Raw genomic sequence first — 26752 nt, 5'->3', positions numbered from 1 at the left:
TAAATACGTAGGTAATAAATGTTACAAATGAAATCAGGTATATTTCTTTGATCCACCAGATAGAAAACATTCTGCGATCATATCTCCAAACATCCTAACAAGTTTTAAATTAAATTAAACTTAGATAGGGCTTGGCTTACTTTTTTCCAGCCGGCACTGCCTAACTTTTTTACTTAATTTAAATTCATCACTTTATTTCATCTTGGCTTAGCTGTTTACTACCTCTCGAAATGAGACTTCTTATTACGTACTTATATACTAGCCGTACTGTAATCTAATATCGATTACGGGCCACGTATTTAACTGCGGCATTAAAAAAACAAACAGTCCCCCTCAGTTCTACTCCAGATATCGTATCTCGACGGTTGTCAACATGAAAGTAAAAAGATGACAAAATTCATGCACCCACGAGTATTCGTTCTCCCACCAACTATAAGTGCTCCACCCAAATTTCAATTTTTTATTGATCGTTAATTACTTTTTTTTTCACGCCGGCGTAAATGAAAAAAATCTTATTTATTTTATGCATAAAATAGCCCATATGAGAATTTTATTTCAAACTCTATAGTTAACATTGAAATCAAACGAAAGAGTAATTCGCTTATTATAAACATACTTCAAAATGTTTAAATTATCAATCTTAGAAACGCAAAAAGATTAAGAATATTTTTCGGCTCCCACGATATATAAGGTGCCATAAAATGATAAAAGAATAAAAGGAGGAGGAGTAGGAGAGAGATTTAAGGAGGAATAAATGCGAACAAATGATACGAACCATTAGAAGACTGGTACTACAAGGGACCATGTACTAAGAAAAATCCTATCTGCTGGAAAAAGATTTTTTTCACAGATTTTATAAACTGAAAAAGCAAACCGATTTTTTAATTATAAAATAAAAATTAAAGAATTTCACATAACAGAAATAATTAGGTACGTATAGTTGAATGATCTGGACCTGAATGGAATATCGCCATATTTATAAATTATATACAAGCATACTTTCACCAACAGGATCCAAAGAAAACCCGACTTCTAATAACCTCGAGAACAAGCTGTATTTCGTTTAGGGTATAGTACAAATGATCACATGCAATGTCTCAAGACCTTATTTGAAAATAAGGATCCTGGATTTCGCTCTGGGTATAGTATATATCACCTGCAATGTCGCAAGACCTTAATTGAAAAAACGATCGAATCTAACAGATCATTGGTATTAACTTTTATCGACTATTGACGTAAATTTCTTGCTTCACGTAACCCCATACGAAAAGTCCAAAGGTACAAGACCAGGAGAGCGAGATGGCATTTTTATGGTACCTTTTGTACTAATAACTCATCCGGAAACGTAATGTTTAAAAAATCAAACACCTACCGTGAGCAAAAAAGTGCCAATTACCTAAAATACCAGCTCAGACGTTGATTTTTGACGGTATTGTGTTTTGTAAGGAATACTTATGTGCCTATTTTTTGTAGAGTACCCTACGGTAACAGATGTATTGTGATGGTAAGTTAAAGAAAAAGAAGACTCATCTGGAAACAAAATTTTTTCATGAAATCTTCGTCACGATTAGTGCGTTCCATAATGTCCTCACAAAATCCAATCCGTCGTTCATTCAGCAGGAAAAATTTTTTGAGTTTTCAGAAGAGCTTTTTGCAATTTGTAGCAATGGCAGTTGTTTCTTTTTAAAGAGATTTTAGCTAGACTACATACGGCAGTTTCACGCTGTTCCCGTTCTTCATTAATTGTACGAGCTGGTTCACTTTCATCTTCATTACTATCCGTGCATTTTCTACAATTCTTGACACAACCAGTTTTTTCCAATTTAAACATAATGTTGGGAATTGTAGATGTTGGTAGTACAGGGCCTTCGAATTAAAACGAAAACCTACCGATTATATTATCGGCACTTTTTCCAGAATAATGCCATTTAATAATTTGAATTTTATGTTCAGTTGTAAACGTTACAATTTTCCTAACTTGAAATATCAATTTCTTTATTCTGTTGTATGTTTTGCTAATAAAACCAGAATTATTACTAATGAAAAAATAAATGTATGACGTTTCTGTTTTCAAAACTGAATGCCACTTTGAAAAACTAGAATTCAATCTAATGGGTGTTAAAAACAAGATCGGATGTCTTACTAATTTCATACTATTGTAACGATAAATATTATGACGCATAAAACTGTAAATATATTATTTCTAATTCTATTCTATTCTAGTAACTTCGCCGCTCAGCTGAAAGACCTGTTTGCCAACCTGAATTCTGATGAGTCACCCACGATTCGAAATTTCCAGAAGCAGGCCGAACAAAACCAGTATGAGTGACTTTCTCGTCTCTTCGAAGGGGAATCGCCGGAATTCTCGAATAACGGCATTTTACATTTAAAGAGGGAACTTTACTGAGAACAGTTCGTCGAAAATAAATTGTATCGAATAAGTTGTTTAATAAATTAATATAAATTATTGTGTTTTTAGTGAATTAGAATAAGTGTAGAAGACTGTAATAAATTAGAATAAGTGAAAATAAAGATTAAGTAAACTAAGTGTTAGAACATTTTAATAATAAATAAAGACAATAAATTAGATTAATAAAAACACAACACTATATTTGGCCTCTCTCTGTTAGCAGAACAGCCTCATACTGTTCTTTTCGCACTACTTATGCGTGCTATATGCAGTTTTCAGATTACCACAATTGTAGGTGTTGTGTATTATTAAACATACACGTACATACGGAACCTAAAGTTTAACGTCGATTTCTAACGACTAAGTTTAGAGGAGCTGTACTAAAACAATTTGATTCGGTGGTTTGTCATCGTGATTTTTTAAGAGATGACTTTAAAATACTTGTTGGTTTTCTATTCCTAGTGGGTATCGAACAGATTAAGACCCAAATGGTTATCTAAATTATAGCAAAGTGATATAATTGACAAATATAAGCTAACGTTTTTTATGTATATTACAAAATCGACGTTATCACGGCGTTTAACATAGTTCTTACGTTCTTACAAAATTTTGTTATTTGACTAATAAATTAATTCTCTTACTTTTTTTCTCAAAATGTATATCACGTGTGCTACTTACTGTTAATTGTAAGACAATTTGCAGAGTTATTTTTTTTTTACTTCATATCTTCAAACGTTAAAACAAATTAGTTCACCTGTATTAATTACTAAATAGATTTACTGGGAACACGTTACGCCACTGCGCGTTTAATTTACAATAGCCATTGTTTTGCAAATTTTGTAAATATTTGACATACACATAGCCGTCAAGTGATAAAGATAATTAGATCATATACAAAACGATATAATTAAAATTTTATTATATCAATTTATAGGAGCAGCTAATAATTATAATGCGTGGTACGTTTGGATATGCTGCTACCTTACGATGTTATTATAATAATCATAAATCAACCTACAGTTCTCTATTATTTTCGTGAGTATAGACCCGTTTTCCCTTCTATCACTAGATACCTAAAACCATGATGCTTATTTTTAATGATTAATATAATAATTGTTTATTTCTAAATTTTATGTATTCCCAAGTACGTTAAGTAAGTTAAGTTATGAAATTACTTGATAATTTATGTAAAAGTGGTTTCAAATAAATTGACTGAAACTTTGCAGACAGATAGTTTTGATCATGCTGATCAAAAGTTCTCATGACTCAAAAATCACGGATTTCTGAGTAACAGATCATCAAAGTGTAGGTTTTTAGTCTATTTTTCAAAATTATGAATTTTGAAATGTGCTGTCCCACATTCAATATACGTCATCTGAATCTCATTAAACACGAATATGGAATCTTAACGACATTTCTTAATGTTCCCCTTGTAAAAAAATAAGTGAGATATCCTGGGTAGAATGGGATATCCCAGTGGTAATCCCTGTCGAATATCCCGGTAGAGTATCCCTTGAGGTATCCCACTGATCTATGTGTAAAGTCCTATAAATATCGAGAACAGTACTACAGATATATTCCACTCATTCACAAAAATATTTTATTTTTCTCCATGTACCAAAGGTTTTAAAATAATGTCAATCTCCACAGAAGTCACAGGAGGTACAGTACAAATTGTTTGATCTCCTTGCTTGTGAACAGGTACAATTATACCTATTATCCAGTCTTCTGGCAGTTTTACCTGCTTTCAAATCAGTTCTACTAGCCTACTTATAGAACAAGTCTGATTTTTTGAGACAAGTTTTAAAAGCTTAGAAGGTATGTCATCTGCTCTCGAAGCTTTTTTTTTGTTTCAATTTTTGTATCGCTTTGATGACTGCTTCCTTTGTTCTATTAGATGTTTTATTTTTCTCTTTTATTTTTAATGCCTTCGAGCTAGATTTCTGCTTCTTGCAACCTTATCTCAATTTTTAGGTATATGTATTTAGTCTCTCCTCAAAATTTTCGGCACATCTTTCTAGTATCTGGTCCTGATCACTAATGATCTCTCCTGTTCTGTTTCTAACTATTGATAATCTATGTTTGAATTCCTTTCTGTTGAGGTTAACCTTCTTGTAGAATTTTTGGGTTTCCAATAAACAGCAGGGATGGAAAAACTAACAGCATTAATAAGATAAAATTAAAAAAACACAATAAAATACCGGAAAAAAGGAGAACTACTATTCAAAAAAGGTGATAATAAATAACCAGAAATCTAAAGAGATATTAACTTGTCAACTACCACCTTAAAACTAATAGCCTAAATTTTGCAGGAACGAATAAGTCAGAAGACAAGCTTAGCAGATAAACAACAAGGTTTACCGGAAGATCGTGTACAAATGCAATATTGGTCATTAGCTCACATAAATCCAAAAAATCATTGGAATATGATTCTATGTGATCAAGTTGAAGACAGCATTCGATAGAGTAAGAATAATTTATCTTTTTTATATAGATAAGCGTCCTAGGGTATAATAAAAACTACTGAAAATATTTATCAAAATGACAAGATGGACGTTAGAATAAATGAAACAATACGGAACCTATAAACATAGGTAACGGAATTAGACTCATTAAGTATACTCAACAAAGAGGATTTATAACGGGGAATTAAAAAGCTCAAATAGTCAAATAAAATAATTTACTATGACGAACTCAGAATACCAAAACAGTAGTAATCGGTAAAGAACCACTCAGATGTAAAGTAGAAATAGATGCGTCAGCACTGAACAACTAATGGAAAAAAAAGATTTTTAGGTAGACCTGGAGAGACAGAGAGAAGTGATAATATGCACAAAAACAGCAAAACAACACGATGTCGTTGTAACACACAAAATGATGGAGTAACATCCTTCCATAGAGGTATAATTTTGCCAATGAACAAATAGAATTGCTTATAGAAAGAAAGAAAAAGAAAAAAGTAAAAAGGTTACCTTATGACGCTTAGTCAACTTAAAGCACTTATCAGTGCATATGGAGCAGGTATTGTAGGGTTATAAAGACACAGTAAATTACTTAAGATGAGAATGTGGTTACAAATTAAACTGAGTCAGAGCACTTAGACAATTTATTAAAAATGAATTTCCAAAGAAATAGAAAGAGGAACTAAAAAAAATGATTGAATGAATGAATGAAGTTTGAGTGACTTTCGAAAACACCGCTGTCGAAACTGTATGAACATGAAGTGTGAAGATTTGAAGATTTTCAATAGAGAATCAATACCTATACTAGGTCCTATTTCTAGTGACTTTCCATTGAGAAATACATAGAACGGATGGGGATTTAGCAAACTCAATATATTTGTTAGTTCTTTTCCTGAATTTAAAAAAGCATTCCTTATATCTGGGATAAAGGATAAAGTAAAAAAATATTTTTTAACGAATGCGTGCTGACTTTTTCCAGGGCTAATACAGGGTAAAAGGATTTTTGTGTTATACCAAATAGAAAGACGTTATGAATCCTGGTTTAAGATGTTGATTCTTTGGCGTTGTTGAGTGAATTGATATTGTTGTTGAGACCACGAAAACGATGGATCGACAACTTACTGGAGGCACATTGAAAAACAGACAGAGTCATGTCTATATAAAAAGAAGAAGAAGAAAAACGGTAGTTAGTGACAATGGTTTTCTATGTTTGTAAGTCTGAATGGATTTAGACAAGACACCTTACCTCAATGTCATCCAGCAAAAAATAGTTTGGAGCAGATTCTAGTTAAAACTTATAGATACATAGATGAAAGGTTTTCTGAATATTATAAACCCGAATCCTCTTTTAAAATAGCTATAAAGTTAGGTTTTTGAACTATAAAAATTTAGTTTTGCGGCATATAGTGAGAAATATCTTTGATTCACTTGCTAAGTCAAAGCAAACTAATAATACCAAGGGTTATTTTAGTAAGACAGACAATGAAAATAAAACCACAAAGTAGAAATCCGAAGCTTTCTTCGTTGACGAAACCAAACTTCAGATATTTGATTAAATCTGTGCCTTCTATAAATTGCAAGGCAAAGCAGACAATAAAAAAGTTGAAAAGAATCTTAACTGTCTTTTCTCCTAATAAAAATGTTTGAGAAAATGTCATTATAGAAAAGATGTTGGTAGATGGAATTTATTTATGTAAAGAATTTTATAGGGAAAGCATATTAATACAATTTTAGATAGCAATTTTTACTATTTGGATAACAACCAAGCAAATAGGCTTAGAAAAGGCACTAGAGATGCATTATTTACTATACAAACACTCATAGAACAGTATGGAGATGTCAGCTATGACGTATTCATATGTATATATATATAAGGAACACAGAAAAAGATGGTCAGGATGTGAGAATTATTACAAATTTATATTAATATCAGTAACCATAATATGTACAAGATAGACCAAACAAAAATCTAAAGAGATACCTATAGGAAAAGGAGTACGACAAGGATATGTACTAGCCCCCCTACTTTTTAATATGTGCTCAGACGATATGTTTGAAGAGGCACTAAAAGACATCAATCAAACGACGCATTGAGATAGCCAGAAGCATTTTCAATATGATGAAAGCAGTATTAAGCAATGGAAAACTGTGTATAGAAACTAAAACTAGAGTATTGAGATGCTACGTATTCTCTGCCCTTTTATATGGAGTTGAAGCTTGGACAATTACGGACGCAACTGAAAAAAGACTTTCCAGCTTTGAGATGTGGTGTTATCAAAGAATGTGGAAAATATGGATAGAACACGTAACAAACACGGAAACATTAACAAATATGAAAAAAGAAAAAAAATACTCAACACTATAAAGGAAAGAAAAATGAGCTACTTTGGTCATATACTAAGAAATGAAAAATATAAATGGATGCAATTGGTTATACAAGGAAAAGTGGAAGGAGAAAGACCGGGGAGAAGACGCATATCTTGGTTAAAAAATTTAAAGCAGTGGTGTGGGAAAACAACTATAGAACTCTTCAGAATTGCTGCAGACAGAATAAAATGGACCGTGATGATTGCCAATGTCCTTTAAGGATAAGGCACATAAAGAAGAAGAAGCAAATATGATACAAGATAACATACATGTCAAATCTTCTGAATCGAGCCTATCCAGTTTAGACAATAACCGTCCTAGTGACAATGGTGAGATAATAGGGGAATACGAGTTGACTAAATATGAAAATGACAGTGAAATTAAAAAGAATAATGTAAATGTGACCGATAGATCAAAAGGCAAGTAAAAATGGCTGCAAGTTTTAACTTATATATGAGTATGTACGCATGTGTGGATATATGTGCGTGTGTTCCAATGTTGGCGTGTGTGTGCGTATGTTTATGTTTGTACATGCGTGTTAGTGTTTGGTGTTTATGTACGCGTGTGTAGTCTATGAACATTGATCCCAAACACAGATCAAGATACGGAAGTTTTAACCTTGTTTAAGCTTGTGCGTCTTCAAGGAAGGGAGCTGCTCCTTTTTTTGTGGAGCTTGGGGGTAGGAATAAAGTTAATTGCGAGTGTGCGATTTTGGTTTTTCGGTAATAAAGTACTATTGAGCTGGGGCTGCTGAATGTATTGTGTGTAAGAACGGAGCGCACTAGGAGAATTTTGGGTTAGCCAAAAAAGCCATGTAGAGAGGTACTTCCGGTGTTACCAGCCATACTAGGAACAGCTCTTTATTGAGCGTTTTTGACATAAAGTTATGTTCTGCGATATTTTAGAGGGATTACTTCTGTGGTCGAAATACTCATTAGAAAGTTCGTTTCCAGAGTTGAGTAGAAGTTTGGCTGGAGGGAATGGAACTTTCTTTTGGAGAAGCCTGGTGAGTATTTTCCCTCGGCGATGGCAAGGAGTTTTTAGGGTTTGCTTTGTTCTGTTGTGTTGGAGCTAGGTATTGTGCGGAGCACGTATCTTTTGCTAAGGGTTCGGATTCTGTTCTTGATATATGGAATATTTGCGTCTATGGAATATTTGTATATGTTGGTGAATTAATGCTGACAGATATCTGCACATTTAGACACAGGGTCACTACAGGAAGAAATATCACGAACTCTAAAAATGAGGTTAATGAACTACTTAATATTCCCAATACTGACATACGGATGTAAATCTTGGACCCTACGACAAGCGGAAAGAAGAAAGACTCCACTAAAATGTTCTGTTAAACAAGAATTTTATGAATTCTGTGGAGTGACCACAGGTCAAATAATTCAATTTTTAAATGAGCTAAAGGTCAGCAAACGGCTCTCTAGTTCCATTTACAACAATTAAAATATTTTGGATCTGTTATGAGAGCAGACACAGAAAACATGAAAATATGTATTATCCAAGGAAAGGTAGAAGGCCGAAGATCGCGAGGAAGATCCCCAACAAGATGGATTGACCAAATTACAGGAATATGCAAAAGATCTATGTATTAGTTGGAAAATATGACGAGAAACAGAGATCTTTGGAGACGGACAATACACGACATCTCCATGACCACTACTTTCAGTCCGGGGAGTCAGGACTGAAGAGGAAAATGTGTGTGTGGTTGTGTTATTGCCTTCGGAGTCTATGTCCATTCGTCATCTGAGTTTTATTAAATTAATATTAATAAATCAAATTATATTTTATCCACAGCGCACTGTAAGCGTGATTGGTAGATATCCGTTTTATTTTCCTTATCATTTTCTTGTTCTAATATGTATTTGAGATATTAAATGTATGTAGGCTTTGTACTTGATCTTAACAGTTTTATATATTCATAAGAAGAAGCTGCAGAGTGACAAAAATGGATCGCATCAGAAATGAGGAGATAAAACGAATAATGGCAGTAGAACAAGACATACTCAGCTATATCGAAGAAAAACATTTAATTTGGTATGGACATGTGAGAAGAACAGATCATACAAGGTGGATAGCAAAGATTTCGGATTGGAGTCCAATAGGAAGGAGGAAAAGAGGCAGACCCCGAAGATCATGGAGGGATGAAGTGGACGAGGCCATGGAAAGACGAGACCTTAGAGATGGAGAATGGCAGAACAGAAAGGACTGGAGACGTTGGCTGAAAGAAGGAAGGCGGCGACAGCTGTAAAAATCCTTATATAGATAAATAGTTTTATATTATTATTGTATTATAGTTGTAATGAACCAGTAAATTGCTTATATAAACGAATAAAAGATGTATTATTGTTATAACTATAATTTTTTTTTTTTCATTTATGTAGGGTTTTAAAAATATTTTTTAGATTTTAGTATTTATAATTTATAGCATTTCTATGTCAGAATGAAATGACAGATTTATTTTAAATTAATCGTTTTGTCACAATTGCAGTTGATGAAAAATGTTGTTCGGGTTGATCTAAAACATTTTGTTTTATTTGTCGCTAAAATTTTACATAATAACCTAATCATATATTTTTTAATAAATCACCAAATAGACCATTTTTCTGTATAGAAGTTATTAGGAACATTTTATAGACCTAAAATCTGGTATTATTATATATTGGAAAATATAGTCATGTTAATAATACATTTATTCACGTGTTTGTAAAGAAAAAATAGTATATAAATATAAAATATACTTACTTTTCTTATCTTGGCATGGATCGGGCATTTTCAAAAATATTACTTGAGAACCTTTGGATGTCACTAATTCACTGTCTTGTTTTCGTTTAATGGATCACTTCCTACTTCTAGGTTAAAGTAATTCTCGCCGCTACTATTGATCTAAGTTTGTGGGGTGAAAAGTCTGCGCGCGGCGTAAAATGTGAGGAATAGAATGCCAATGTACATATGAACTGAAATTTGACATTAATCAAAACAATTTGGCTTTATTCAATTGTCCTATGTAGTTGCTAAGTACTGAAAGCAAGTATTTTTAATAATTTTTAGTGTAATGTTTAGATAAATATAAACTAAGGCCAAAATATAAGCTTAAATTCTGTACTGTAAATTGATGAATTATTTTTGCATTTCCTTTAACTTTTATTATTTCTGCGTCGTATCATAGATTTTTATATCATTTTAAATGTCGGAAACTACTGTTCTTCTTCATTTTAAAAAACATGCTCATTTATCTTCATTCAGCTGATCCTACTTGTAGTTTCTCTTTCCTGGAAACGGAAGCAGCGTTTTCAGTACCAAGTTGTGGCCTATAGGAATGGATCCTGGACCGGCTCATCATTGAACACTAGGAGGCACGACTGACAGTTTTAATGGCTCATTAAACATCCCTAGTCCCTTAGCATGGCAAGTATCAGTATTAATACGTCACAGTTTACTGACCATGGTTCTCGGATACCAAGATCCGGCAGGGGGAGATATAACAAGGATAACAGGGCTCCCCAGGTCGTCAACCAGAGAAATCCCTGTTCTTTAAAACTCCACAGATCAACAATTACGATCGCTACGTGGAATGTGAGAACAATGTACGAGGAGGTCAAGACACACAATGCAATTAAGGAAATGGATAGACTTACTATCGATATAATGGGTGTAAGTGAAATGTGCTGGACTGGATCTGGACAGTGCACAGTACGTGACCACCAGATTTATTATTCCGGAGATAGCAAAGACCTACATATTAACGGAGTTGGTATCATAGTGAATATGAACATCTCTAAATACGTCACAAACTTCGTCCCAATCTCAGAGAGAATACTCCTTATTCAGTTTAACATCTTCCCTGTTAAGACCAACATAATCCAGGTATATGCACCTACTGCAGACAAATCAGACGAAGAGATCGAAACTTTCTATTCGGAACTAATGAGTGTCTTGAAAAAACTTCACAAAAATAAAATAAAAATGCTTATAGGAGACTTAAATGCCAAAGTGGGAAAGGGTAGATGTGGAGAAACTGTAGGACCCTTTGGACTGGGGGAACGAAACGAACGCGGAGATCGCCTGATCACCTTCGCTGTGGAAGAACAACTGGTAATTACCAACACTTTCTTTAAACTACCAGCTAGGAGATTATATACGTAGAGATCACCTCAAGGCACCCAAGATCACATCATCAGTAACCAAATTGATTACATTATGGCGAATAAAAGATTCAGAAACGCAATAACATCAGCCAAAACATATCCTTGTGCTGATATCGGGTCGGACCATAACCCACTGGTAGTTAATATCAGACTAAAGCTGAAGAAGATAGAGAGTGCAAAAGCAAGAAAATACCATTTAGGACCATTAAAAAATAAAGACACCAGGCACCAGATACAAACCTATATAGAAAAAGAATTAAAAAATACAGACAAAGCTAATGAAACAGATAACGAAATGGCAAAACTACAACAAATTAACCAGACAATCCTAGATAAATATCTTCGCCCAACAACGGTTAAAAAGAAAGAGTGGATTACTGATAAAATCCTAAATGTGATAAAGATTAGAAGAAGAGCTAAAAACAGAGACATGTGTGAGTATAAACGAATTGACAAAGAAATAAAAAAAACTATTAGAGAAACCAAAAACAAATGGTTGGAAGATCAATGAAGAGAAATAGAATCATTGGAAAGTAGAAACGACTCGCTTAATCTCCACAAGAAGGTAAAAGAGGCAGCATTAATATACAAACCCAAGAGATCAGGACATATGACTGATGATCATGGCGACCCGGTAATAGACATTGAACAAACAAAGAATATATGGAAGAGATACTTTGAGAAGAAATTCGATGACGACAGAGATAACAACCAGATAATTATGGAATACGACACAGGACCACCAATCACTTAAGACGAAGTCAAAGCCTCAATTAAAGCAACCAAAGCAGGCAAAGCACCAGGGCCCGACAACTTTCATTCCGAATTTTAAAAATCATGGGAGACGAAGGAGTAAAATGGCTTACGACAACGTTCAATAAAATCTATGACTCGGGAAAAATCCCAGAGAGTTGGTTAAAATCTACATTTATTGCTATACCTAAAAAACCTAATGCAAAAAAATGCGAAGAGCATCGTATTATCAGTCTAATGAGCCCCATTCTTAAGACCTTCTTAAAGATAATACACAGAAGAATTTATCAGAAATGCGAGTCACAGATCTCACGAACGCAGTTTGGATTCAGGGATGCGTTAGGTACAAGAGAAGCCTTTTTCGCGGTTCAGATATTATTTCAAAGGTGCAGAGACGTCAACTGCGATATTTATGTATGCTTTATCGACTACCAGAAAGCTTTCGACGGAATCAAGCACGATAAGCTCATGGATATACTAAAGGCAACTGATCTGGATAACAAAGACCTTCGAGTAATCAAGAACATATACTACAACCAATCAGCAACCATTCGGGTGAAAGACCAAGTAACAGAAGAAGTTGAAATAAAGAGAGGAGTACGACAGGTCTGCATCCTCTTTCCCCTATTATTTAACGTCTATTCGGAACACGTCATTAGCCAGGCCTTAGAGCATATCGAAGAGGGTATTCTCATAAATGGTGAGCGCCTGAATAACATCAGATATGCAAACACCATCCTCTTTGCAGACAGTTTAAAAACGAAAATCCGTTTATTGAGATGCTACGTATTTACAGTGCTGCTCTATGAGTTGAATCATGGACACTAACCGAGGCATCCATGGGAAAACTCGAGGCGTTTGAGATGTGGTGTTATAAACGGATACTGAGGATCTCCTGGGTGGAACGAATAACAAACATTGAGGTTCTACGTCGGATGGATAAAACATGTGAAATTATATTCACAGTGAAACAACGCAAGCTAGAATATCTTGGACATATCTTCGATGTCCTAAGGATGATTTATCTCGAGTAATTCTCACCAAAACTTTTATTTTCCAAGTAAAGATTTGCAATCTGTCCTGTGGACAATAATAAAATTTGATAATTCAAACAAAAAAATTAACATGAGCGAAGAATACCTGCCAGTGCTGGTACCTTCCTTATTAAATTTAACTAAAATTAATATTAAAAACATTTTTTTCTTATATTTTAATCAATTTACTTATGACAATCTAAATATCTAAATCTGGTAAGTTCAAGTGATTGTCTCTTAAGTTTTCTCTCTTTCATGCTGTTGTACAGTAGGTTTACCGCACTAAAATTTGGGTGAATTCCTAACCGCTTTAAATGCCTATCACTACACTTTTTTATTTTTTCGAGAGATCACGCTGTATGACTTCATCAGGGACGTAGTATGGTGCATTAATAATCTGCCTAAGGACCTTCGATTGGAACCTGCAGGATTTCAATATTGGATACGCTTGCACACCCCCACAGTTAAATGCCATAGGTCCAGATGGGTTTTAGAATTACTTTATATACTACTAATTTATTTTCTAGTGATAGTTCAGATCTTCTTCCAAGTAGCCAGTAAAGTTGTCTTAATTTTAATCCAAGTTGTTTTCCTTTATTGAAGATGTAGTTTCTCCAACTAAGTTGTCTATCAAGATGAATACCAAGGTATTTTGCACTATCGGATTGCGGTATATCTTGATTGATTGGTTGTACAGGAGGACATGTCAGACGTTTAGTTGTAAAAGTTACATGGTTTGATTTACTTTCATTAACCTTGATTCGCTATTTGTAACCTTCTCGATGTTTCGATCGAATTTGTGTGCGACGAGAGGATGAGGGTGTCATCAGCAAATGTTGTCAACGAACAGTGATCAGAAGTGGGTCGGCCGTGTATAATAGAGATAAGAGTGGACCAAGCACAGATAGATATAAAAGTGAAGTACTACCTTAAAGTACGCCAGATTTTATAGGTCTCAATGCTGTTACTATCGTACCGTATTTTATCTGGAAATGTCTTTCTGGTATGTAGGATTTCAATATCCTATAGTATTCAGATGGTAGTTGTTGTTTAATTTTATACAGCAAGCCTGTATGCCAAACTTTATCAAAAGCTTGTGTGATGTCCAAGAAGATTGTAGAACAATAGAGCTTTTCCTCCAAATTCTGGTTTATGATAGATAATGAGTCTATATGAAGTTACGGATTCTAAAGGTTTGCCTATTTTATGGATTAAAATAACTTGAGCCACTGTCCATTGTAAAGGAAAATATCCTAGTCTTAATACTGCATTGTAGATTTGTGTTAATAAGAGGGTCGCATTTTGTGGTAATTGACATAAGACGAATCCAGTAATCAACTCATAACCAGGAGCTTTCTTTTTATTAGTATTAAGTATTGCGTCAATAATTTCGGTATTTCTAAAAGGTTTAATAGGCAGAGACATCTGGTATGGGCAGTCCAAATCTTTATGAATATTTTCCTCTTCCTCTTATTGTACCTCACAGGGAAATGGAGTAAAGGTAGTTTCCAAGTGTTCGAGAAATATATTTGCTTTTTCGTCATCAGTCCGTGCCCAATGACCGTCACTCGTTTTGATAGGTGGTATTTTGTTGTGATCGTAACAATTTTCTGGTAGCCTTCCAAAGGATGTAATTTGTGGCTTCTAATAGCGATAAATATCTCAGATATTTTGTAGTTGATGTATTTTTTAGATCACTTACCATTTTTTTCAGGTTCGATTGTTTTGCCATGTGTTTCTAAGTTTTCTCTTTTCTCCAATTTTTTGTTTAATGGCCTCGGGATAGAACTCCTTGTTAGGTATATTATTGGTTGGTGGGGTGGATTCCCAGCACGCTTTCTGTATACATGTAGTGAGATGCTCCACAGTAGTGTCTAGATCACTTTCTGTCTTTAGACATAAGCTTATGTTAAAGTTTAAGTTATTAGTAATATTAAATTTAAATAGGTACACAAAATTATGCTTAAAATTTTATTTACCAATTGTAAAGAACTTAAAGTACCTTTAAACTTTGGACAGAATTTAAAATTCAACCTAATGTAACGAAAGACTAAAGGTGACTATTCGTTACAGCATTAAGGGAGTACAGTCATTTTGTGCTTGATATCGGCCCAGTCTCTTAATCTGGGGAATTCCATCCGAATTATCTTGCAACCGATAGTACGTGTGTGTATGTTAAATTTGGTTGTCGTAGTTGGTGTTGACTATTGGCAAGTGGTTGTTTTTCTCTTAGGGCTGGAAATCTGCGTTTTAAATACCAAAACTTTAGTCAATGATTATTATAATTTATTTATACACTTTCTCTGTGATACTGGGATAACAATTAACATTATTTATAGAGAAATATTAAATTATACACCAGATTAAAGAACAGGCACGTTTCAATGTTGAGCAATTTACAATTGCTAATATTTTCTCATTAACAAAACGAATAGAAAAAACATCGCCAAATCCACCAGCTAATAATGCACATATGGTTAGAAGAAAGGATACCAGCACGATGGAAGGAAAACATAATAGTGCCCATCCACAAAAAAGGGGACAAAACAAAATGCGCGAATTATAGAGGAATTTCACTCCTAAACACGGCATATAAAACCCTCTGAAACATCATTCTTAGTAGACTAATCCCTTATGCTGAAAATTTCCTATTAGGCGAATATCAAGCCGGTTTTAGGGCAAACAGATCAACAATAGATCAACTATTCACGCTGAGACAACTTCTAAAAAGGGGTTGGGAGTATAACAGACCCATACACAATCTTTTCATAGACTTTCGACAGGCATATGATAGCGTAGAAACAAGCCAAGTATGGAATGCCATGGCGGAGTTCTCAATACCAAAGAAACTCATTCGGATGACCAAAGTCTGTATGGAGGGTGGAATATCTAAAGTACGTGTAAAGAATAAACTGTCTGGCAGCTTTGAAATCAACAGTGAACTCAAACAGGGTGATACGTTATCTCCACTACTTTTTAACCTTGTATTAGAGAAAGCCATGAGGTTGGCCGAAATAAAAACAAAATTGCTATCGGTTCAAGGTCCCAAGCTATTACTCGCATATGCAGATGACATAGATCTCGTTGGAGACTCCATCCTGTCCACGAAAGACATCTTCAACAAGGTGGAAGGAGCAACAAGTGAAGTAGGGCTGAAGATTAATGAAGAGAAGACGAAATATATGTGTATAAATAGAACCACACGAAGAGACAGAATAGGACAAAATGTGACGATCAACACCTTCAATTTTGAAAGAGTACAACGTTTTAAGTATCTGGGGGCCGTAATCACAGCTGAAAACGATGTTACTGAAAAAATAAAAGACAGAATCCAATCTGCAAACCGCTGTCTATTCGCACTGGATAAGCTCATAAAATCAAAAAATCTTACAAGAAGTTCAAAGATCAAAATCTATAAATCCATCGTCAGACCTGTAATAACATACGGATGCGAAACGTGGACCATGACCAAAGCAAACGAAGAAAAGCTCAGACGCTTTGAACGAAAAATATTCGGACCTCGCCATGACATCACCACAAACCAGTATAAGATCAGAACCAATATCGAATTAAAAGCACTCTACAATGACGCCGATATTGTCCAAGAAATTAAATCACAGCGACTAAGATGGGCAGGCCACGTGCACAGACTGCATAACGATAGACTGGTAAAACTGGTATGGGAAGAGATTCCCACAGGCAAAAGACCACTTGGACGTCCCAGAATGCGATGGAGAGATAACATCCAAGCAGATCTCCGGAAAATGAACATTCCATTTGACCCTAGTTTGATGGAAGACCGAACAAATTGGAAAAAAGTTGTACAGTCAGCCAAGACCCACCCAGGGTTGTAGCGCTACGTGATGATGATGAATGGAAAAAACAAATACAGTCAGTAAAAAATGTATATGTATATTTGTGGATCTTACTAAGGCCTACGTAGCCGAGGCAATAAAGCAATAAAAAGTACAAAAGCTACAAAATTTTTGTGGTTGGATGGATCTCAATGCAACTTTTTGTATTCGATTCGTAAGAACATTAGGAACATTAGGAACATTGTGAACTAAAGTAATGGTGTCGAAATAAAAAAATGCTGTATTGAACAAGGAAAAAGCGTTTTCTAAAGTGCATTTAAAAATGATGAAAAATTATAAATTTGTAATTCAGAAATAATTGACGTGAATGAGTTCAACATTACTACTCGAAGGTTTTTGGAGTCGCTGAAGACGAATATTATGACGGCGATTGTCTCCGAAGTACCTGATGCCCAGGATGTACGTCGTCTATTGGAGTGATGGAAAGTCGATACAAACAATGTGCAGAATCTGTATATTTTTATATCTATATCTCTAATAATGAATGCTTCTTTTAATCAAGGTTCTCTCCCCTCGTCCTAGAAATTGGCTTTAATTACTTCAATATTCAAGAAAGGAAATAAACTTGATTACAATAATTATCGTCCGATCGGCCTGGTTCCTATTGTGGGCAGGGTCATGGAATCGATTATTTCGGAAGCTATGTCTGAGTTTCTTTTGCAAGAAAATGTCATCCCTCACCAAAAGCATGGCTTCATCAAAGGTCGTTCAACGATCACAAACTTACTTTATTGTGTAAATGATTGGTCATTATCTTTAAACAATCGGCATCCTATCAATGTAGTCTACTTAGACTCCTCCAAAGCTTTCGACAATGTTCCAAAACGTCGATTACTAGCAAAATTGGATCACTATGGTATTCACGGAAAGTTAAACATTTGAATTCAAGATTTTCTATCCGACCGATACTTCAGGGTTCGTGTTGGGGAAGACCACTCACTAGATAAGCCAGTCAAGAGTGGAGCCCCACAAGGATCAGTTCTTGGACCGCCATTTTTTGGGTCTACACTAGTGATCTTCCGCTCCAACTAATCCAACTAACGTGAATCCAACTATTAACCAACATGTTCTTTAACACGATCTTGATGCAATATTTAAATGGCCGTCAGAATGGTTACTTCCGCTTAACATTGAAAAATACGTTGTTTTACATATCGGCAAAAATAACCCATCACTGCCGTACTTTATTAATGGACATAATGGACAAAATCCTACTTGAAAGTGTTCAGCGTAAAGCTACAAGACTGGCATACGGTCGCGTAACTATGACGATGGACTATCCATGGCTCCTCTTACCACATTCGAGCAGCGACGTCTTTGTGGTGACCTTATTATGTCCTTATGTATTTTAAAAAATAATTTTGGAAACTTAAACACCATATTATTCACTTTGAGTCAAGACGAAAGATTAGGAAGCCATGATTACAAATTAAAGAGGGAACAAACTACTGCTCGGTCTAGGGCGAACTTCTTACGAAATAGAATATTTAATATCTGGAACAATTTGGATCATGACACCATATCGGCAACTAGTGTTAACATCTTTAAAAATAAACTTGATAGCGCTTCATTTTATTTACAGGATTATGTTATTTTCGGACCGCATTATTTATTTATTATTTTCCCTTTTTTGGTATGATGTACGTAATTACTTAACTTTATGATTGGTATTAGTTTTATAAGGATATTTTTTTTTGTTTTTGGGCATAATAGGAGCTTGCTTCTCTGCCCTGATTTGTTATATAATAATAATAATAATAAACCAGTGCAAACTCGTTAGTCGAGAGTTTTCATGGTCGCTAAACGCGAATATCATAACGGCGATGGTCTTCGTAATACCTCGTGTCTAGGGTTGATCTGGTGAGGAACCTCGTCTCATGGGAATTAAATACAAAATCAGTCCAAACTCGTAACTTAGGAATCTTCTTTTTCTTGTAGTGCCTATCCATTTCGGATGGTTCCTTCTACTGTTCCTTGTAGAATTAATTGCAGCAACCCATATCTTTCGTTGTTCCTTATGACATGACGGAGGTATTCGATTTTGGCTGTTTTTATTGTGGTTAACAACTACTCTTTTCCTTTTTGAATTTTTAATAAAACGACCTACTTAATTCGACGATAAAGCCACTTTTTAAAAGCCTCAATTTTCTTGCAGGTAGCGTCTGTGAGAGCCCACGACTCAACTCCGTACAACTGTAAGGAAAGATATAACATAGTAGTAACCTGATTTTTATGGGTACTGATAAATAATGGATTTGAATAGTTTAGCTATTTTTTTAAATGCTCATAGTGCTTTCTCAATCCTACATTTGGTTTCTAGAGAATGGTCCAAATTTTCATTGACGTTCGCACCAAGGTAGGTGTATGTTTTTACTCTTTCTATTAATTGTCCATTCACACTTCTTCTTTTAATTTGCTGTTCCTCCTTAGGGATCATCATACATTTTGTTTTCTTAAGGTTCAGTGACACTTTTCTTCTACACCTCATAATACAGGGTAAGATCGCCGGAAGGAGAGGCCCAGGCCGAAGAATAACATCCTGGCTCCGAAATCTCCGAGAATGGTATCAAGAGACCACCGCTAATTTATTTAGAGCCGCCGTAAACAAAGTTTACGGCGGCTAATATGATCATAGGCGATCGTTGGCGATCATAGTTGCCAATATAATTGGCGTAATATAACGTTCGATAATCGGACAGGGTACTGAAAGAAGAAGAAGAATGTCCAATGAAAGTCGATATCTCTGACTCACTTCTGTGATTCTATTAATTAACTCCTGGAGGTCTTCATAACTGTGTCTTTTTTTTCTTAATTAGATGGCTTTGGGAAAGACCAATTAGCCAGATACCACCGTGTCATCCGCGTATCTGATGTTATTCCGTTAATTCGAATGCCGGCTTTAATATTCTCTACTGCTTCTTAAAAGATTTCCTCAGAGTTTATGTTGAACAGCGTGGGTGATAGGATCCCTGTCGGACCCCACGTTTGATTATCGTCGATGATATCGTCGATATCATCGGATTCTCCTGCCTGATTGATTCCAGTAAAGATTGCTAATACTTCATCACAAGTGTTTATTCTAATATTTTTTAGAACGATCTTGTCGTGTTTTTCTGTATCAAACGCTTTATTGTAATCAATGAAGCATGCATAAATATCGCAATTCACATCTCTACATCGTAAAAACAGCACTTGTAGGCTAAAGAGAGCCTCTTTCGTACCCACTGCGTTTCGAAAACCAAACTGTGTACGGCAGATTTTTTCTTTGCATAGTCTACATATCCTTTGATGTATGATTTTTAGAAATAACTTTAAAATGTAGCTCATTAAGCTGATGGTCCGGAAATCATTGAAGGATACGGATTTTGTTTTCTTTGGTAAAGTAATAAACGTTGACTTCAGCCTGGATCTTGGTATTACTTTGTTTAAATATATGTCATTAAAAATTTTTTGTTAGTCGTCGAGTACCGTCAACAACTCTGCCTCTTCACATTGTGTTTTTAACCAATTTTCTTTGGCTTTTCGTATTGTGGTTCTTATTTGTCTTTGAATTTTTTTATATATGCTTTTGTTGTTCTTTGATTTTTTTCTTTCTTCCATGAGTTGCAGTATATTATCATTCATCCAACTTTTCTCTTCTTTTTATTTTTTATTAAATGTTATCCTCTAATCATGATTTTGAATCTCCCATTCGACTTCGTTTTTGATGATATCGCGCCTAGTCTCTGGGATAAGATTACTTCTTATAATTACCCGGTATTGGTCTGCTATTCGTTGTTCTGATATTTGAATCTCTGGGTACGTACTACCTGAAAAATTCAGCATATAGTTTTTGTCGATAGCCGATTGTTTCTTGGCTAAGGTTTGTCACCTTATAATACAAGCACAAAATGTTTTCGTTTATAGACACAATCCATTTCATGCGCTGCCTTGGTTATCCCGTTTGGATCAGTGCCGGCTGATGTTCCAACGTAGTAACTTTAGCGAGTGGAGCTCTTGTTCTTGTTTGGCTCATTTGTGGTTGTTTTTGTTATTGCCTGTAGCTGATTGTATGACAGGGGCCCGCCTCCTCAACACCCTACCACCGTTCCGCATGCCATTAGTAAACACCATTTTTATGTAAAAGGAATACTTTGCCAAATATTACACTAAAACTTACAAACAAAATTTTGCAAGAACGAATAAATCAGCTCATCAACTTAGCAGATGAACAACAAGGTTTTCGTACGAGAAGGTCATTTATAGATACAATATTCGTCATAAAACGAATTCAATAGAAAGCATTAGAATACAATGCCCAAAGGAGCAATATGGTGCAAACCTCCATTCCTATGTTTGGTCGACTTGAAGAAAGCATTTGACAGAGTAAGATTTGAAAGATATTATATATCTTTTATACAATAGAGAGATAAAAGCCTGCAAGGCCAGGATACGACCAATAATGACGTAAGCATGAGAAACAAGACCCGACACAGCCAAAACACAGAGATGGCAGAAATAAGAATACTCAGAAGAATTAGAGGATACACGCTAAGAGACAGAATAAGGAGTGACGAGATTAGAAAAAAATGTAATATACAGGGTATAGACGAGTGGACACCAAATATAAAAAAGAATGGAATAATCACATCAGTGTAACAGAGGACACAAGAGTCGTTAAAATGGCAAGGGATAAATCACCAAGGGGAAAAAAAAGTATCGGCGGAGAATAAGAAGAAGATAAGTAATTCCTTAAACTAATACGGACATATGGGATACAGCTATGGGGCTGTGCAAACGAAAGTAACATCCAAATTATACAACGGTATCAAAATAAAGTGTTAAGGAGCATCGCCAACGCTAACTGGTACTTCAGAATCTGATCTTCATCGAGACCTTCTCCACATGGATACTGTTAGCTAGGCAATAAGTAAGTTTGACAAAAGCCACAAAAAAGGGCTCTCCAATCATGTGAATATCGAGGCCATTAAACTTCTATACAACACTAATCAGATAAAAAGACGTAAGAGAAGGAAGCCGTTCGAGTTATTGTGATAAGTGAAAAGCAGAGCAAAGTTGAGAAATTATGCATTAGATCCTAAGGATTTTTGGTGAATATGACCTTAGATCTGTCTTCTATAGTATTAAACTAGGATAGAACTAACTTGCCTATTGATAGTAGTAATGACCAGATAGTTCTCCTTGTATAGCATGAATACCAGGAGATCCTACAGGAGAAACAGTACTATGGGATCCTCATGATAATTAGTTGGTAATATATCTTCAAATGGAACCTCCTCGTTTTTGTATAAATCTTCACTAGTTCCGTCTCTTTTCTATTATTTTATTAATATTTAAGGAGTTACTTATTTACTTTAACTAAATTGGGAGAAACTAAAAATAAGTAGCAATATTTAAAATATATATTACAAAACATCAACAATTTTTTATTATTTTGAATAGAACTTATCACTACTGTTAACAAAGCTCTTTAGGTACACAATATTTGGTATTAATTTAGAAAATATACAAAACTACTAAACTAAGGTATCCAACAATTCTTTGGTTTGGTAGACATATTGGGTTTTACTCTTTCTTTTCTCTAGATCAAATTGTTGCATCTTGGTAAACAATAAGGCTTGAAGCATCTCATGCTCTTGATCCTCATTTACTAACTCTCGATGAAGATTCTCTAAAAATACTCTCCTATTTTCTAACTTCTCCACAGTTTCTTCTAAAACTATTTCATTGTGCTGCATCTCACAAGAACTCTTGATCATATCCATTCGAAGTTTTGTGAGCGTCTCACTGACATCTTCCTCTTTGTTCTTCTCATTCTTTTGGTATTTTTTTAAGTTTGCCTCTAATCGTACTAGATTCTCTTCTTCTTTCAGGAGTCGTTTATTAAGTTTGTTAATTTTTTCAAATAGGCCGACTTGTTCTTTAATTGTAGCTTCGCTTACAGTTGAACTAGAATCATCGTCCTTTGTGTCCTTGTTTGATTCCTCGGAGTAGGGAGAAAATCTTTCAGAGAGTGTCTAAAAAGCAAACATATAATTAGTTTTTTTATAGATTTTAAAAATAATAATTTTAAATTATTAAAAAATTACAAAATGGGAGAGTCAAGGGTAAATATAAAGTAAAGGGGGTTTACAAAAATTCACCAAAAAGAATGTTATTAATTTAAGAAACTGTTAATTTAAAAACTAGATTTATTATTTTTAACAACCATCTACAATAAATATGTAGGTACTAGTCTGAGACTGTGTGCCTGAGTTCGCTCCCAGTCAAGACATGGCAGACTAGATGGGTAAGTTCTCATCCCCGACACGGTAAGTCCCAATGGTTAATAGGGAACATTCTATAGGTATATAGGACCTAGGATAGGTGCGAATAAGGTATGCTAGGTCCTAAATAAACCGCCGCGGCTGTCAACTGTGAACAAGATTTATGAGCTCCAGCTATGTCAGCAACTATATATTTGTTGATTGAATATAACAAATACATATATAAAATGGCACACATACACCCAAACACAAAATACGCATACACATTTACACCATACCCAATCTGCAAATCCTTACTACTACTGCGCTTCTAAATCTCGAGGTGTAACATCATCGCTCCCAGGGGTTGCAGGGCACAGAAAGAAAAGTCTAAGCCTAAGAGATGCCCACGAGATCTGGCGAACTCTTCGGGATTATAGGTGCTGTCTTACCTGACAGCATTTCATCCAACGCATTGATGGCTCAGTAGAGGACTCGAAATGAGTGCCTTCTATAAATCTATATATAAAAATGTGGAGTCCGGGACCACGGTCTCGTACTTTGTGTATCTGTTTCCCCTCAATGCCTAAATGACCCCAATGGTCTTCTGCAGTTCAGTACTTCTTCAGTATTGGAAGTTTGTATCTATCTGACTGCCTGAAGACAGTGTTTGACGAATTGTGCTCCTTTCGCCGTTTATTCATATATTCGGCGTTTCAATTCATCAACGCCGTAGCAAAGCTCTTGCTGAAAACTGTAAATCTTTTACAAATTTCGTATAGCTCAAAAAGACAGAAAATGATAGTAGTAAATCGTTTCGTTTTCGTTTATCGCCATCAAAATAGATAGCACTTTGTGTATTCGTTGGCTTTCCGTGTAGGACTTTGTATCTACTCGTCTGTCTGAAGACGTAAAGATACAGAACTACCGTTATAACAGCCTGACAGCAGCCTGTTGATACCAATTCATACACGGAAGGTTTGACGAATTGTGCTCTTTCGACGTTTATTCATATATATATATATATATATATATATATATATATATATATTTATATAAGGAGCAACCACTGTCAAACTCAATAAGCAGAATAAGATAAAACAATGTAGTGAAGTGAATAGTGATCAGTGTAGTAGTGTCTGGGGGCTCGGGAGAACGGAACCTCGGAAGCCCTGAAGAAGACTTCAGAGAGGATGTCGAAAGCTAGGCGCAATGGAAATCAACGCGGTTCAACCCGGAAGACTGGTGTTGATGTTGACCGATAGCTTCATTTGGATGTTAGTTTAAGCTCTTTCAGGTTTCAAGGGTTAAACCACACTAATATTTTCGATTGTTTTCTATCCGTTGTAGAATGTCATAATTTCACATGTGACTTGTTTTCGTACATGTATTTATTTGGAATGCAGTGAGGTACGATTAACGAGGGAATGGGTAAACGAAAAGGGACCGACCTTTTTTAAATTCAGAAGGATTCATTTTTATTTTTTCCCCTCTTTTTATTATATATTATACTCAATGGAAAATGGACCAAAATTGGAGTATTAGTTAAAAAAAAAGGGGAAGAAGAATAGGAATAAAGTTCATGTCTTGTAAGGAGTTTTTTTTATTTGTTTTGTATGATGAGAGAGTGATATATCTGCTTCAAGTTGTCGATGTCATGACATCCAACGGGCTAACATTAGCGTCCATTTCTAACAAAATACAGATGAATAATTCCCCTCTCACTCCTGAACAAACCACAAAATACACTTCACTCCCGTACTTCCCACAAATCACAAACAAGCTTAACAAACCTTTCAAAAACTTACCTGTTAAAATAGCCTTAAAAAACGTCAGAACCTTAGGAAAGTTATTTTCGAAGACAAAAACTCCATTGGTGCATCTAGAACAAACTAATGTCGTCTATCATATATCCTGTGCAGAGTGCAACTCCTGCTACATTGGCCAGACCAGCCGCTCTCTTCAAGGTCGACTAACGTCACACAAAAGCGACATTAGGATTTTTAAACCATCTTGTGCCCTTACACAACATGCCATTTCAACTAAACACAGTATCGATTTCACGAATACCAAAATACTGTGCAAACAACAAAATTATCACAAGCGATCCATACTTGAAATGTGCCAAATGTGCTTGAGCCAGATATATCACTCTCTCATCATACAAAAAAAACCCCTTACAAGACATGAAATTCATTCCTATTCTTCTTCCCTTTTTTTACTAATACTCCAAATTGGTCCATTTTCCATTGAGTATAATATATAATAAAAAGAGGGAAAAAAAATAAAAAATGAATGAACAAGCCACATGTGAAATTATAAACTGAAATCCTTTATGCCTAGACAATATTCAAAAATTCTACAGTCATACATATCTGATAGATACTTCAGAATCAAACAAGAAGACGTTTACACAGATTTAAAAGAAATTAAAGCAGGAGTCCCTCAAGGAAGTGTATTAGGTCCGGTCCTCTACCTGTTATACACATGCGACATACCTGAACTAGAAAATGATGCTATAGCCACCTTTGCATATGATACTGCCATTCTAGCAGTAGGCGATACCAGTGAAGAAGCGGCGGAAAAATTACAGTTGTCAATAGATAAAATCCATAAGTGGACAAAAAAATGGAAAATCAAACTAAACGAGTCTAAATTAATTCACGTTAATTTTACAAACAAAAAATCCAAAACATTCCAATTAGAATAAATGATGCCCAAATACCGCACGCATCTACTGCAAAATACTTGGGTATCACACTTGATGCAAAGCTTCGCTGGAAAGCCCATATCAAAAAGAAAAGGGAGGGACTAGGTATCCGTTATAAGAAAATGTATTGGCTGATGGGAAGAAATTCAGTTTTGTCCACACATAATAAACATTTGCTATACAAGCAAATACTGAGACCAGTATGGATGTATGGTTGCCAACTCTGGGGCTGTGCTAATAAAAGTAATATCCAGAGATTCCAGAATAAAGTACTAAGGAACATCGTTGATGCTCCTTGGTACATCAGAAATGTCGACCTCCACAAGGACCTTGAGATGGAATATGTAAATAAAATTATCAAGAAGATGGCAGGTAGTCACGAACTACGGCTCCATAAACACGTAAACATCGAGGCCATCCAGCTCCTCGATAATACTGGGTTAGAAAGAAGACTCAAACGAACAAAACCATTTGAGTTAGTGTAAAATGTAATTAGTGTAAAAGCAGACCATAGTGCTGTGTTGTGAATTTGCATGTTAGGTATTAGTGCATAGCTGTTAGATAAAATAAGAGGACGCCATAGGGTAAGCTCTTAGAATGCTTCCTTTAGTCTTTAGTAAATTAAGACAGATAAGAATTGATAATTGGTCAGCTTTGACCAGATTCCAATGGCATAAACACAGTAGGTGTTTAATATATAAAAAAATGTGAAATTATGATATTCTACAACAGATAGAAA

General features: G+C 35.1%; 1 protein-coding gene and 1 long non-coding RNA gene across 3 annotated transcripts in view; both read right to left on the bottom strand.

Annotated features, from left to right (window-relative positions):
- Positions 1-10241, bottom strand: part of LOC140439883 (uncharacterized) — a 35747-nt gene extending 25506 nt beyond the window's left edge. The window contains exon 1 of the long non-coding RNA XR_011950743.1: positions 9994-10241. This is a non-coding gene — a long non-coding RNA (uncharacterized lncRNA). The remainder of the gene's footprint in view (positions 1-9993) is intronic.
- Positions 10242-22446: 12205 nt separating this feature from the next.
- The window catches only part of LOC140439882 (uncharacterized), a 284930-nt gene continuing 280624 nt past the window's right edge, over positions 22447-26752 (bottom strand). For both annotated transcript variants that reach the window (XM_072530053.1, XM_072530052.1), the window contains one exon: positions 22447-23075. In XM_072530053.1, coding sequence (XP_072386154.1) covers positions 22575-23075 — 501 coding nt within the window. In that variant the 3' untranslated portion in view covers positions 22447-22574. The remainder of the gene's footprint in view (positions 23076-26752) is intronic.

Source organism: Diabrotica undecimpunctata, chromosome 4 (assembly GCF_040954645.1).
Source record: "Diabrotica undecimpunctata isolate CICGRU chromosome 4, icDiaUnde3, whole genome shotgun sequence".
NCBI lineage: Eukaryota > Metazoa > Arthropoda > Insecta > Coleoptera > Chrysomelidae > Diabrotica > Diabrotica undecimpunctata.
The sequence above is the reverse complement of the archived record's forward strand: the minus strand, read 5'-3'. Positions and strand labels throughout refer to the sequence as shown.